This window comes from Triturus cristatus, chromosome 3_2 (assembly GCF_964204655.1).
Source record: "Triturus cristatus chromosome 3_2, aTriCri1.1, whole genome shotgun sequence".
NCBI classification, from domain to species: domain Eukaryota; kingdom Metazoa; phylum Chordata; class Amphibia; order Caudata; family Salamandridae; genus Triturus; species Triturus cristatus.
In genome coordinates, this window is record NC_140584.1 from 1,181,734,703 (window position 1) to 1,181,750,267 (window position 15,565).

Below are 15,565 nucleotides of genomic sequence, written 5' to 3' on the forward strand. Positions count from 1 at the left end.
GCGCCCCCTACTGGTTGGGAACCGCACCGCACCCTCAGCCCGGGTCCCCTCTCCGTGGGAGTTCCCCCCTGCCATCGCGACGGAGAGACCCCGCCGAGGGATCCTCTCCTTGTGCCCCCGTGACTGCTCTGAAGCGCGGTGCCCTACGAACTGCACCGGAGCCGAGAGACTCGCTCCTCCCGTCCCGGGCGCTCCCCGCTAAAAGCTCCGTGAGGCGCATTGACTGTCCTACCCCGTATGGAAGTACTCAGTGCCCGTAATTACGAGTAGCGCTCTGTTACTCCTGTGCCAGATTGAAGTGCTCAATGTCAATAATTACGAGTAGCGCTCTGTTACTCCTGTGCCGGATCGAAGTGCTTGTGGTAAATAAAATAAATATTACCGGACTGAATTTCATGCGGAATCTTAAATTAAAGTAAAATAGCTCAAAATAACGAGAGGCAGAATCCGTGGTATAAGAGGTTTCTAATGGGCTTTATTCCATTCAAAATGGCCGACTCGAGTCGCGGCCCTCAGGTTCCGTCACCACGAAGGTTCAGGAAGTGAAGTACAATAATTTATTAACAGACATGTATTTTTATAATAAGTACATTACAATGAAACGAATGTAGAAGGCGTAACATTTGATAAGAAAAATGACGTGACAGTGACATAATCGAAACTAGGCGTAATAAGGAATAAAAGAAACATGATTGGTTAGAATTATCAGACATAGGTGGATCTATAAGATAATACTTGGCATAGATGCGCGCGCGGCAGCATGACGTGTAATTGACGTGCAACTAGGGGGTGAAGGGGACTTGACATTTAGCTCTACATGTGGAGACGAGAAGTCTGGGGTCAAGTCATCCTAATCCCAAATCATATCCAACATCCTATGTTTAAAGAACTATGTTATCCACAAGGAAGAGACTCTCGGACAGAATCTATTCTATACTGACTGTGTGCGTGTACAAGCGTCTAAGTGTCTATATGAGATGCGAGGGGCAGAAAACTTTCCATGGCAACAGGGCTATGAATCACTTGCAGGAGGACGGAAAGGCTGAGTCCTTTGCTTGTGAGCTAAAGGAAATGTTTACCTAAATCACTGGACAGGAATGCATCGGCTGAAGAGCAAAATAGATAATTCGAAGGTGAAATACAACTTCTTGGCAGACAGGCGAAAACTAGCCGAGGCAGGCACCGTTAGCTGCACAGGGAGTAGGACAAAGTTCATGGATACAGATGCGAGCTCAAGCTGAAGCTGTCAGAGACAGAGAGCAGGGAAAGGCTTTGAGGACAGAATCGGGCCTACTCGCCTGAACTGTAAAGATGAAGTAACTTAGCCATATAAAGTCGGTGGCCTTTTATACTTAGGAATCGAATATCCAGCCCATTGATGGCGGATCTGACAGAGAACATGTTGACGGTAGACACACATATGTTTGCGTCTTAGAAACTGGAACTGGAGGGAACATACATGTACTTGTAACATGCATATAGAACCGTTGGGGTCCAAGATAGGGGACATAACTGATCAGGAAAATCCACATTTCCACATTCCCTCCTTGTCCCCTTCTTGCCCTTCACGAGACATCAATCTTCATCATTCCATTGATTTGCTCATGGAGCATCATTTCTTCTTCTTTCTTCTTCCGGGATCTTGAGCGAAAACCTTGATGTGGGATACACGATGTGGCACACAGACCACAAATCGCTGGTCCACATTGTAGGCATAGACAACAACTGAAGAGCATAAGAAGGCCAATACCTAGGAAGGATAGAACTCTCCATCCCCAGGCTGATATCACACTCCAAAACCACCCGGACCACGTCCAAGTGCCTGGATTCTCGTGTATCTGGCTTACAATCTTATGAAGGCGTGTTATAGCTTTATATACAGATGGCGAATTTTCTGGTATGAATATGCAGCAGCTGGATCCGATGACCCTGCAAGCTCCGCCCCTATCGGCCAGGATGACGTCAAGGACAAGACGATTCTGGAGAACAACAATTCTCATCACTGATTGTTCCTCTGTCAGATTGCCTAGGGCGGCTATAGTCTCGTTTACTACAGCTTCAAGAGTCTTGGTAAGTCTGCGTATCAGCTTACTATTTGATATAGTACCTATATAGGGAAAGATACCTTTATTGAAATCTACATACTTGTCCCATGATGTCTCAGTATAATCGACAACTGGGAGATCTCTTTGCTCTCTATTGTGTACTAAATGAACATTTCGATAATAATCAGGGGGAGCTAGGAAAACAGGTGGCAAAAGGAATGCTATGTAACAGGTACCATCCCAATCTAGAGGCAGACGCATATATGCAGTCTGACCACATATGAAGTAGGAATGGCGAGAAGCTCTAAATGAAGATTTACCTTGATCACTATATTCTACTGTAGTAACGCATTGGCTATGGCCCATGTGTTTGGAACCAACTTTTCTAACACATAATTCACCCTTAACTGGAAATACTGACATAGTGGGCAGAATTAGTTCAACTTCGGATTTGACATTCAAAATCATAAGATTAGGTGTAAAATTACCTAATTTATACACTTCATTTTCTAGATCAGTTCCTGTTCTACTGAGGTGACCCTCCTTATTAGGGTGACAGACTTTGAATAAAACTAGATTCAGATTTCCCCATATCCAATGTTGTTGATAAACTGCTGTGTCTGGGTCTATGGAATTTAATAAACTAAACCATGCTCCACAGGAGCCATTGTGTGTGAACGGATGTGGAAAGAAAGGCAGAACTCCTTTGTTATTCTGATAGGGAGGGAGTCGGCCACACACCCAACAATTGGTCGCATTACTAGTCTGATGGGAATGATGTAACATACTAATGAATGTGTTATTGCGCAGCGCAAGTCTATAGGATAATTCATGTGGCGGTAGGTCACTAAAAGAATGTTCATCAGTTATATTGAAAACACGTTTAGAAACAGGATAATACATATGCAACAATATACTTGCAGTAACTATTAAAAAACTCAATAAAAACAAAATTAATAATGTCACAATACAGTGGTTACGCAGTAATTTACAATAAGCATGTCGTTTCATTATGATTCTGGACTCTACATGATTCAGACCTAAGGGGTACATGTCGGGACAGATTCAACCGCTTCACCTTGGAGAGGACTTAAACAATCAAATCGTCCGACAGTTTAGATCTGGACCTGAGTTTCTGTTTATAGAGTTCGGTGCTACTGGCCTCAGCCAAAGGTAGCTTTGAGTCTATGGGGGAAGACACACGGGCAGTACTGTCTGTGTCAGGAGGAAGTCCATGAAATTTTTTTACGTGACTGGAATGAATCCACCCTTTTCGTCCCTCGATCTTCACGGCTGTTCTTGTGGTCAACAGGACCAACTTGGGTGCTTTCCACCGGGGCTCCAATTGACTCTTCCTGTCGAAATTTCTCACAAAGACAAGATTACCCGGAACAACGTCATGGGGTTTCGCCTCAGTGTTGTCGGGAAAGGCTGCAGCTACCTGTGAACGAGAAGATTGTAGTGCAGACATCAAGGAAGCCAGGTAATCTGTCAGCATATTACAGTCAACATCAGTTATTTTACGTGGTATAGGCGTCCCCCACATATTCGGCGGTCTACCAAAGATCACCTCATACGGGGATAGCCCTGTTCTAGAGTGTGCTACCATTCTCATGTAAAAGAGTGCAACTGGTAATGCTACTATCCAGTCGACACCTTTCTCTCTACATATTTTGGACAGTCTGATTTTCAGTGTCTGGTTATGTCTTTCTACGAGACCTGCTGCTTCGGGGTGTCGGACACAGTGGAATTTCCACTGATATCCCAACAGGAGTGAGACATGTTTCATTAATTCGGATGAAAAAGGCTGACCGTTATCTGAATATACAACACGTGGTAAACCGTACCGTGGGAAGAATTCTCGAACTAGCTGCTTGGCAGTAGTCGAGGCAGTGTAATCTGATACGGGATACGCCTCTGTCCAACGGGAGAGAGCGCAGACAACTACGAGGACATATTTGAATCCTCGACAACGTTCCATCTGAATATAATCCATCTGGAGGACTTCAAAAGGATGGTCAGGAGGCTGAAATCCACCCTGCTCTACGGGAACACTCTTTCCTGGATTAAACTGACAACATATCATACAGGTACGAACTTTTTGTTTAGCTGCTGCTCGTAAATGTTTGTTGAACCAAATGTGCTGAATGCTGTCTAGCATAGCCTTCTCTCCTAAATGTGCTGGACTGTGAACTGTAGCTATAATGGCTTGAACCATGGAATCGGGGAGAAACCATACAGATTTCTCCTTCGTCATCCATCCTTGATCTGTCTGGATCCCTCCTAGTTCAGTCCATTTCTTTATTTCTTCTGCTGTGGCATGTGTCTGTATGTCAATTACGTCAAGTGTGGGATCCTTAATTGTCATACACTGTGTTGGTGTCTGAACTATTGGCTTTGTCATGTCTAATGTGCGATTCTGAGCAGTCTGTTTAGCTGTTCTGTCAGCTAAATCATTGCCTTGAGAAATGGTATCAGTAACCTTCGTGTGTGCTTTACATTTCATAATCGATATAGCAGTGGGTAGATGTATTGCGTCTAACAAGGCATGAATGAGGGGTCCGTGCTGAATATGGGCACCATGGGACGTTAGATAACCTCTCTCTCGCCACAGCACACCGAAGTCGTGTACAACTCCGAATGCATAACGTGAGTCAGTGTATACATTAACTTTCTTATTTGTGGCTTGAATACAGGCTTGCGTTAGAGCAATAAGTTCTGCTGCTTGGGCTGACAGAATATCTATACAATGTGTCTCAATAACTTCAGTGTCTGTTGTGACTGCATACGCGGCCACTAAATCTCCTGTACTTGCTCTCATGCATGATCCGTCTACATACAACGTCAGGTCTGGATCTAACAATGGAACGTCTGTCAAGTCTTGTCTAGGTTTCGTCTTTATTTCAATGATTTCAACACAATCATGAGCTAGTGGGTCTGTTCCAATTACAGGTAATAGTGTAGCAGGATTCAATGTATTACACCGTCGGATCTCTATGTGTGGTTGAAACAATGTCAGTTCATAACCGGTAAGTCTTGCTATGGTCAAGTGTTGCGTTTGTGTTCGGTTCACAAGAACCTCTACTGCATGTGGTACTTGAACTGTCAATGGGTGTCCTAATACTATGGCATCGCTTTGTCTGATTGCTAAAGCTGTCGCTGCCACTGATTTCAGGCATGCAGGCAAAGCCTGAGCTACGGGATCTAATGTACTGGAAAAATAAGCACATGGCTTGCGTGATCCTGCTTGATCCTGAGTGAGTACTGACAAGGCAGTACCTTCGCGTTCTGTAACAAAGAGTGTAAAAGGTTTGCTATAACATGGTGTTGCTAAAACAGGTGCTTGACATAAAGCTTCCTTTAGGCTTTCAAAAGCTTGTGTATGTTCCTGAGTCCAAGGGAGAACAGTCGATGTGGCTGCCTCCTGTGTGGTTAACTGAATGAGTGGTTTTGCTAGAAATGCGTACTGAGGGATCCACTGCCTACAATATGAAGTGAGGCCTATGAAAGCCCGCACCTCCTTCTGTGTCTGGGGTATTGACATGTTAGCAATTAACTGGATACGATCTGGTGTAAGCTGCCTTCCCTCCTTGGACAGCGAGTGACCAAGATAAATAACTCGCTGAACACAGAATTGCAGCTTAGAAGGGGACACCTTGTGCCCCTTGTCGGCTAGGAAATGTAAAACTGTCAGAGAAGCTTTTTCACATTCTGGCTCGCTTCTCGCGGTGATCAGCAGATCATCGACATATTGAAGCAGTGCAGTATTGACTGGCATGTGTATACTGTCAAGTTCTCGTTTCAGTGCTTGGCTGTAGATGCTGGGGCTTTCTGTAAATCCTTGGGGAGCGCGTGAGAATTTAAAGCTGCGCCCATTTAAACTGAATCCGAACAAGTATTGGCTTTCCGGATCTATTGGGACGCTGAAAAAGGCATTCTTGAGATCAATTACAGTAAAGAATGTTGCTTCGGAATCAATTGCTGTCAACAATGATGATATATCAGGGACCACAGGGAATTGTGGTACAATACACTTGTTTAGTTCACGCAAATCAATAACCAATCGGTATACTGGCGGAGCAGTAGGATCAGTTCGTTTAAGAATCGGAATTATCGGTGAATTACATACATTGGAGTCTGTTTCTACAACTACTCCCTGGGCAATTAGTTCATCAATGATTTTCAACAAAGCCACTACAGCATCATGCGGTAACTTGTATTGTCGCATTCGTGGTAGTACCACTCCTGCTTTCAATGTAACTCGATAGGGTGTAATGTTCATGCAGCCAACATCCGTAGGGCCTTGTGCCCATAGATGTGCTGGTAAAATCTGTAGTCGGGGATCCATGTCTCTAGACACATAGTGACCTTTAAAATCACGCAAAAACAACCTTACTCCTTCCGGAGAACAACATATTATGGCTCCTAGTGCTTTCAGAGTTTTAATTCCTAACAAATTTTCTGGGCATGATTTAGTAAGCAATAAATCTGTAATTCGTGTCAAAGGTCCTATCGTAAGTGGTAGAGGCTGTGATACTTCATTAACAATAGGTTTTCCTGAAAAACCAAGGGAAACATTTTGAGAGCCTGAGAGGGGTGCCCCTGGAACTTCACTACGTTTTATGGTTGTTCGACTTGCCCCTGTATCGAGTAAGAATTTTCTATCTTGACCTAATAATTCACTATGTACATAAGGTCCTTCTTGATCTACCGGAATCTCGATAAGCGGTAAGTCAACTTCCCTCTCTAGGCTGGTTCATGTGTAACGCTGATACTCAGGGTATTCATACTGTGCAGTCTGATACATTTGTTGTGTTGTGGTTTGTGTGGCAGTAGCAGGCAACGGTGGTGCAGCTGGCACAAACTGTATGGGTTGCTGTGAGGCTGGCATAGACTGTTGCTGAACTGGCACGGACTGTCCATGCTGCATAGCTCCTTTTTCATTCTGATCTTGTCTAACTAATCGTGGTCTCTCTTTTGCAATACCTGTAGCTATATTTCGTTTCAGGACTTGACAATCATGTACATAATGGCCTAGTTGTTTACAGTAATTGCAGGTTCCTTTTACAGGAACTGCAGAATCACCAGAATGTGTCACACCCTTTTTGTGACCATCTGCTGGTACTGTCTGAGAAACTAGCATTTTCATTTTTGTATCCTTCATGCGTCTATGCTCGTGTTCTTGTTCATCCCTAATTCTATTGTGATGATACTGTAACATTTGTAGCATTTGCGACGGAGTGTTACTTTGCCAGGTACTCTCGAATTTCAATATTCTATTCTTCACTGGAGGCAATGCATTTTCCACTAATTTTGTCACAAATAAATGTGGATATGAGTCACTACTTGCTTTTATACCACTATTTATACCAAAACATTTTTCAAATCGAGCATAATAATCGCTTGTGTCTTCATCTTGCTTTTGTTTACAGGCTGTGATTGCACCCCAATCTTCCTTTTTTGTAGTTAATAAACGTGGCAGTACCTGTACTAGTAAACCTGGTAATAGTTTAACTTTATCTCCGAGCCCTGAACCTGCGGCTCGGCCCCTTTCTTCCTTTTCTAATGCTGTCCAGTCTATCTTTTGGTCTCCCACTTCCCACTCTTTTTCTTTCAGTTTTTCATATATGCCAGCAGGCAAAAGCACTTTTAAAATCGTCATAATATCAGGAAAGGTGTACTCTCCCATCAGTAACATGTCTTTAATTTCTCGGTGGAAACCCGCTGGGTCTTTGTCATGACTAGGTACTACTTTCTTCATTTCTAATAATTCCATTTTTGATATGGGTGTGTAAACAAATACACGGTGAAACTCATTGTCTTCGCCTTTTATTGGGTGCACTTCCCGTAAAGGATTTTGTCTATCCATGTAGTACGGTGCTCTTTCTCTGGGGGGCAGGGAGAGAGAATCTGGATTTACAAAAAGGACGTACTGCTTACGTGACACTAATATCTCTTTAATTAGCTTGTTACTAGAACCTCTCCATCTGTACGTAAGTAGTTCCGTTAATATATCAGGTAAAGGACCAGGGTCAGCATGTTGGCTCTTATATAATATGAGGAGTTGCTGAATCATATAGATTCCAGCTAAACGTTGTTCATCTGTACTGAGGTTGAGAAACGTGTGTGCTACGGTCTCATCACCGTATTTTTCAGGACTAACAATCCAGTGAACGGCTGATCTGGCTAATTCTTGCTCATCCATGGAATCGAGGAGGTGATAACCCCTTCGTTCTCGTAGTATTTTATCTGCGGCTTGAAACGAATGTTCAGGAGATTTCAGATTTATTACAGGCGTCGGATACGTTCTGCTATTATTTGGACATACAGAGTGTATTGGATCAGAAAAACATCTAGTATTTTCACAAGATCTTCCTCTGCCTACATAGGCTATGGTCTCTGACTGTCTTGCAGAGTCCCCTGATTCGGACACTTCATCTTGCTCAAACTCGTCTGTTCCCAATCTCTCTTCATGAATACGCTCTATTTCTTTACGTATTTTTCGGCACATGGCTATTATACAATTTTGCTTATCGTGTCTCCCTTCTGATATATTCTGACTCCATCTTGTAAGAATAAGCATTGCATTCCGGTCTACCCCCGGACGATCTTGATTTCTGATCACACAGTTTATGAGGAAACGTAACAGTTCCCCTTGTATCTCTACCTTCTGGAATTCCATAGCTCTGTTAATACATCCTGGATCTCGTCCTGTTTGAACAAAATGATATATGTTATCTAGATGCGTAGCAATCCCTGGTAACCTTGCTAAATACTCTGCGGCTCGTCTGATACGTAATGATGCCAGGACCATTTCGTCCTCTTTACCAACCACCGGGTCATATCTACAATTTACAAGAAGTTCCTTAAGCGTACGTTCATTTACGAACTTAGGTGTACGTGAATGTGCTGACTCTTGAAAAACAAGTTTATTTATTCTAGGTGGTGTAAAAATACTGCTAGCACCTCCCGTGGCCCCATCTGGGGCGTCGGGTGTGAAAGGGTTCGTCGAACGTGATACAGCAACTATGGGCGTCGATACCCCTGTAGAGTCGACTGCGGAGACAGATGCGGAAACAGATGTGCTTGCCGAAGCTTGCGTCGGGACTTGCTGTTGCACGGGGACAGATACCTGATCCTGACGTTGAACCCCTCCGCCAGACGTTCTATGTGGTGTGGCGTTAGCATACTCGGGGGCTGCATCGTCTAGATATGAGGAAAGAAAAACATCTTCTGCGGTTCTGGGATGCCCCTTTGGATGTACCTTAATTGGAAATAATGGGGGTGGCAAGTCCTTTGGCACCTCCGTAACAGCCTTAGGTAGTCCTTCGGCTAGAAGGGGATACATACCATTCATAAGAGCATTTCTTTGTCTATTTACTTGTTCTGATTTCACTCGGATACCTTCCTCAATTAATAGATTTTCTTGAACTTTATTTGAACTTTCTTTACTCCTCTCTTCTTGTCTACGTGCTTTTTCTGTTCGTCTATGAGATTCTTTACGCCATAACTCAACAGCGTCTTTCTGTGACTGTCTGACCTTTCTTTTCCATAACTCTTCCTCCACTTTCATGATGCACTCTGCATCCCAGGTTCCCGCTATGGGCCACCTTTGACTTTCCGGTAATCCTTTGGTATAATCTGCCCATAGATCAAGAAACAATATGGCATCTAAGCCATGTTTATGGTACATGAAATGTCCTGGAGTGTCTCTAGGAGGAATAGGAACTGCTTCTTCAAGCACCCCTTTTCTGGTAGTAATCTGTCTTAACTTCGAGAAGAGCGGCATATTGACAACTGACCTGATACTTACTCTTGAACTTGCTTAATACGAGAAACACAATAATGAACAGTGAACAATGAACAGTCATTCATACCACAATATGCAAGACATTTTCTGAATACTTTAAACATTAAACATTAAACATTATAACAATGATCGACAATGATGACAGTCTGCCTAACTAATCACCACGCTGAATTCTTGACAATAACTGAATACTTCGGAATACTTGATATACTGCTAAACAGTACATATACACTGCTAAACAGTGCAGACCGGATTTGTGTACCCAAATCCGTCTTGACCGGCACAACCTATGTGCGCGTCAACACGCCTCCCCGGCGATGGTACTCACCGAGTAGCTCCTTGAAACGGAAGGCCTCAGAGAATGGACAGGACTCGATAACTGCGGACATCGGACCCTCTGGACGTCGGAATTTCGGAAAACCTGGTGGGCCTCTGTATACCTCGGATCTTGCTCTCTCAGCTAGGCTCTGGTCGGGATACTTCGCACTTCTCACCGCCTCGTCTGGGTTGATCGCAGCCTCAGTCGCCCCCGCTTGACCGGAGGGAGCTTACAGGAAATCCTGCTGGTACGCGTTTATGGTCCGTCCAGCTGCGGCAGGAGACCGGGCCTGCAACGCACCGCCGGCGCGTGAGATGAGAAAGTGTCCCTGTTCGGGCGCCATTATGTGGTAAATAAAATAAATATTACCGGACTGAATTTCATGCGGAATCTTAAATTAAAGTAAAATAGCTCAAAATAACGAGAGGCAGAATCCGTGGTATAAGAGGTTTCTAATGGGCTTTATTCCATTCAAAATGGCCGACTCGAGTCGCGGCCCTCAGGTTCCGTCACCACGAAGGTTCAGGAAGTGAAGTACAATAATTTATTAACAGACATGTATTTTTATAATAAGTACATTACAATGAAACGAATGTAGAAGGCGTAACATTTGATAAGAAAAATGACGTGACAGTGACATAATCGAAACTAGGCGTAATAAGGAATAAAAGAAACATGATTGGTTAGAATTATCAGACATAGGTGGATCTATAAGATAATACTTGGCATAGATGCGCGCGCGGCAGCATGACGTGTAATTGACGTGCAACTAGGGGGTGAAGGGGACTTGACATTTAGCTCTACATGTGGAGACGAGAAGTCTGGGGTCAAGTCATCCTAATCCCAAATCATATCCAACATCCTATGTTTAAAGAACTATGTTATCCACAAGGAAGAGACTCTCGGACAGAATCTATTCTATACTGACTGTGTGCGTGTACAAGCGTCTAAGTGTCTATATGAGATGCGAGGGGCAGAAAACTTTCCATGGCAACAGGGCTATGAATCACTTGCAGGAGGACGGAAAGGCTGAGTCCTTTGCTTGTGAGCTAAAGGAAATGTTTACCTAAATCACTGGACAGGAATGCATCGGCTGAAGAGCAAAATAGATAATTCGAAGGTGAAATACAACTTCTTGGCAGACAGGCGAAAACTAGCCGAGGCAGGCACCGTTAGCTGCACAGGGAGTAGGACAAAGTTCATGGATACAGATGCGAGCTCAAGCTGAAGCTGTCAGAGACAGAGAGCAGGGAAAGGCTTTGAGGACAGAATCGGGCCTACTCGCCTGAACTGTAAAGATGAAGTAACTTAGCCATATAAAGTCGGTGGCCTTTTATACTTAGGAATCGAATATCCAGCCCATTGATGGCGGATCTGACAGAGAACATGTTGACGGTAGACACACATATGTTTGCGTCTTAGAAACTGGAACTGGAGGGAACATACATGTACTTGTAACATGCATATAGAACCGTTGGGGTCCAAGATAGGGGACATAACTGATCAGGAAAATCCACATTTCCACATGCTCAATGTCAATAATTACGAGTAGCGCTCTGTTACTCCTGTGCCGGATTGAAGTGCTAAATGTCAGTAATTACGAGTAGCGCTCTGTTATTCATGTGCCATATTGAAGTGCTACAGGCTAGTGATTACGAGTAGCGCTCTGTTATTCATGTGCCATATTGAAGTGCTACATGCTAGTGATTACGAGTAGCGCTCTGTTATTCATGTGCCATATTGAAGTGCTACGTGTTAGTGATTACGAGTAGCGCTCTGTTATTCATGTTCCATATTGAAGTACTACGTGCTATTGATTACGAGTAGCGCGCTGTTATTCACGCTCATGTTGAAGTGCTACGTGCTATTGATTACGAGTAGCGCGCTGTTATTCATGTTCCATAATGAAATGCTAAATGACATCTATTACGAGTAGCTCTCTGTGCTAGATGCCCCGTTCTGAGGTCGTCACCAGTTAGCGTGCATATCGCCATAATCACCCCCCTAAGGCGCTACAGGAAAGTGAAGCGCGCGTGTACCTCTAGGTGAAGGGTAGTTGTACCTCAGGCAGTACTGATATGTTATGAATGTCATTTATGGTATTACCAGCTTATGAAATGTACTGCTACCTCATGAACAGCATCTAACGTGATCTGCTTGGATAAACTTGAGTATTTACTTAACTCCTACCGTGTGGCGTCACTTATTGTGTGTGTTCCTTGTCCCATGTGAGGTGCGTGTTGTATGGTTGCTTTACACACAGACCTTTGGTGGCCCGACCGCTCGTGTCACGTTACCGCCCCATATGGCCTGGAGACCCCAGGTCCTACAGTCATACTTAAAGGCAGTTCCAACAGCAGAATTACGGGCTGCTCGCTCTCTGATAGAGGTGGATTAGCGAGCGGATGACGGAGGGTTCCGTAGCACTTCTAAAGTGTGACTGCCATCGTGACGCTCCCAGCCATGCCCCCTCCCACCCCTTCTTATACAATTTCACAATGATCTTTCTTCAAAGCCCTGTGTCTCACCAATCTCACCAACATACTCTGGCATGCTCGATGCCATCAAAACCACTTCCTATAAATATGATGTCTTGCCAATGTCCATCATGAAATCTCTCCCTGGGGAAGTTCCTATACCTCTGCTCGCCATTGTCAAAACCTCTAGAATATCTAAAGTTAGGACAGGTACTCCCACTCCCAAAGAAACCTACTCTAGACTCTGATGACCTCTCCAACTCCTGGATCAACACTCATCTAGCCGTCAATGGCAAGATAATTCAAAAAGCAGTCCATGTTCAACTCACAGATTGCATTTATGCTAACCATCTCCTGCTTGACCATCAATCTGGATTCGGATCACACTGCAGCATGGAGATGGCTCAAAGGACAGCTCCTAGAATGGGCCGCTTTGGTTGGATCTCATGGTATGGCTTGTGGGAGCACAAAGTGGCTAATGCCATGAAGGCTTCTTCTCACCTGAGACAGTGTTATCTAGGAAGAAAGAGAACACAGCACCTAGGAGTACAGGAGACATCAGCAGTGACAGAAGGAGAAGATCCAGAGAGCCAGAACCTAGAGAAAAGAACATTGTATGAGTAAATGATGTAGTTGCAGGTGTACAAGTATCTAAGGCACAGCAACTTAACAAAGGTGATGTGGTGACAACAGTACAACTAAAGTCCTACAGCACCATCGCAGCCCCAGCACACGCCTCGTAGACTTTAGTAGTAGCTAGCTCTTTTGTTTCTCATCACTTGACTCACACACTTCATTGCATCTCACTCCGCCCCTTCACTGATCACATGCACTTCATGGCATCTCACTCCGCCCCATCATTGATCACATACAAATCATGGCATCTCACGCCGCCCCATCTCTGTTCACATGCACTTCATGGCATCTCACTCCAACCCATCGAATGGACATGTATATTTCTTGGTATCTCACTCCACCCCATCACTGATCACATACAATTCATGGCATCACATACATCCCTTCACTGATCACATACACTTCATGGCATCTCACTCTGCTCACATGCACTTCATGGCATCTCACTCCAACCCATCAGTGGACATCATGGCATCTCACTCCAACCCATCAATGGACATGTATATTTCTTGGCATCTCACTCCACCCCATCACTGATCACATACAATTCATGGCATCACATACATCCCTTCACTGATCACATACACTTCATGGCATCTCACTCTGCCCCATCTCTGTTCACATGCACTTCATGGCATCTCACTCCCCCATCACTGTTCACATACACTTCATGGCATCTCGCTCCAACCCATCACTGATCACATACACTTCATGGCATCTCACTCCCATCACTGTTCACATACACTTCATTGTATCTCACCCCCATCACTGTCTACATACACTTCATGGCATCTCACTACTTCCCACATACCTGGCTCCACGCACCTCAAGGAAGGCCTTCCCACTCCTCTTCACAACACTGGTAACATACATTTAAATGACTGAGTCCTCGGTCCTGGAGGCTCAGTGAGCTAAGTCATCCACTCCAGAGATCGACTTTCACCACAAGGTTTGCATCACGTTGAGTGCACTCAGCTGAGTCCACTCTGCTGACGTCACTGAAATAAGTATTACTGTGTTTGGGAACGGTAAATATCTGTTGCTCAGCCCCAAGCAGTGGACATGCGCTGTACAAATGCATATTTATGTTAAATTAAATCTCACACTTTCACCCCTCACATCACCGGTCTACACTTTTTTCAAAATCTTTTATTATGGTTGACAATCCCCTCAGCAAGTCTTTTGTGGGCTGAGGGGCCCCCATACACAGCTCTTCTTTTATTCTTATAAATGTGACTTCTGCCTTTTATCCCCCTTGAACAGATGAAAGGTAACACACGTCACGTCCTTTGTATCTCCGTTCTATTCTCTGTCTGATCCACCCCGATTCCCGCGCCCTTGGGGGTCGTTGTTGTCCCTGATGAATATCAGAGCGGTGGGTTACTTTATTACCTAGCAATACATCGATGTCTAATAACTCTAGAAAAAGCTGTCTCTAATGTTCACATTACTGTCTAGATGTCACTCAGTAGTCAGTCACCTGAAATAAGATAATCACTCAACTACTCAAGTTTAGTTTTCAACTTTCATGTAAACTTGAACCTTGACTTAGCTGCTACTCGAGTGTAATAAGTTGTTACAGTTCAGTTGTGATGTCATAATGCCATCAACCAGAGACAGTCAATAACATGAAATGCAGGTCACAGCAGAGGTACCCTGCTGTTTAAACAGCACAAGGGAGTGCTGGTTTTTTTATTTCTTGCTTTTGAGCTATTTTTCCTAAAAAATATTCAGCCATTGTCTGATAAGACTGCTTTTATGGCAGTATGCTTACTTATAGCTCTGTTGGCGTTTATCACAAGAACTCTGGTATCTGCGTAACCATACTCACTCTGAAGGGCAGCTTCTTGCAAGTGCGATGTACATTAAATCGCTTAGGCAGGCAGTTTATGCTATATACTGGTGCGTTTATTTTCACAGTTCAGATTTCACATTTCTTCTTTGCACCTGCACCCAGGGTGTCTATTTTCTAAGGAGCAGCAGAAGAGCAGGGATTTGAAAGGTGGAATGTGACAGGGGAGTGATGTGACCAGGTGCACATCCATCAAAGCACATCCAGCGAAGCCCTCTCCGTGAACCATTCCATCAGGTCCTCCTCTCCTCCCACAGGCATCTGACAAATGCAAAGCCATCACTCACTTCAACACAGACTAGATCAACGAATCAGATCGCACATTGTTCATCGCAGAAACAGTCACTCCATCTCACAGGGTGAGCTTTCAACCTCCTCTCACACAGGAAACTCACTCACTCACTCACTCCTAAAGTGACTCCAGGC

At 44.2% G+C, this 15,565-nt stretch overlaps 1 protein-coding gene across 2 annotated transcripts in view; it reads right to left on the minus strand.

Moving 5' to 3' along the window:
• The window catches only part of SLC23A3 (solute carrier family 23 member 3), a 339,671-nt gene that overhangs the window by 42,102 nt on the left and 282,004 nt on the right, over positions 1 to 15,565 (minus strand). For both annotated transcript variants that reach the window (XM_085650085.1, XM_085650084.1), the window contains one exon: positions 13,153 to 13,248. In XM_085650085.1, the coding sequence (XP_085506211.1) occupies positions 13,153 to 13,248 (96 nt within the window). The remainder of the gene's footprint in view (positions 1 to 13,152; positions 13,249 to 15,565) is intronic.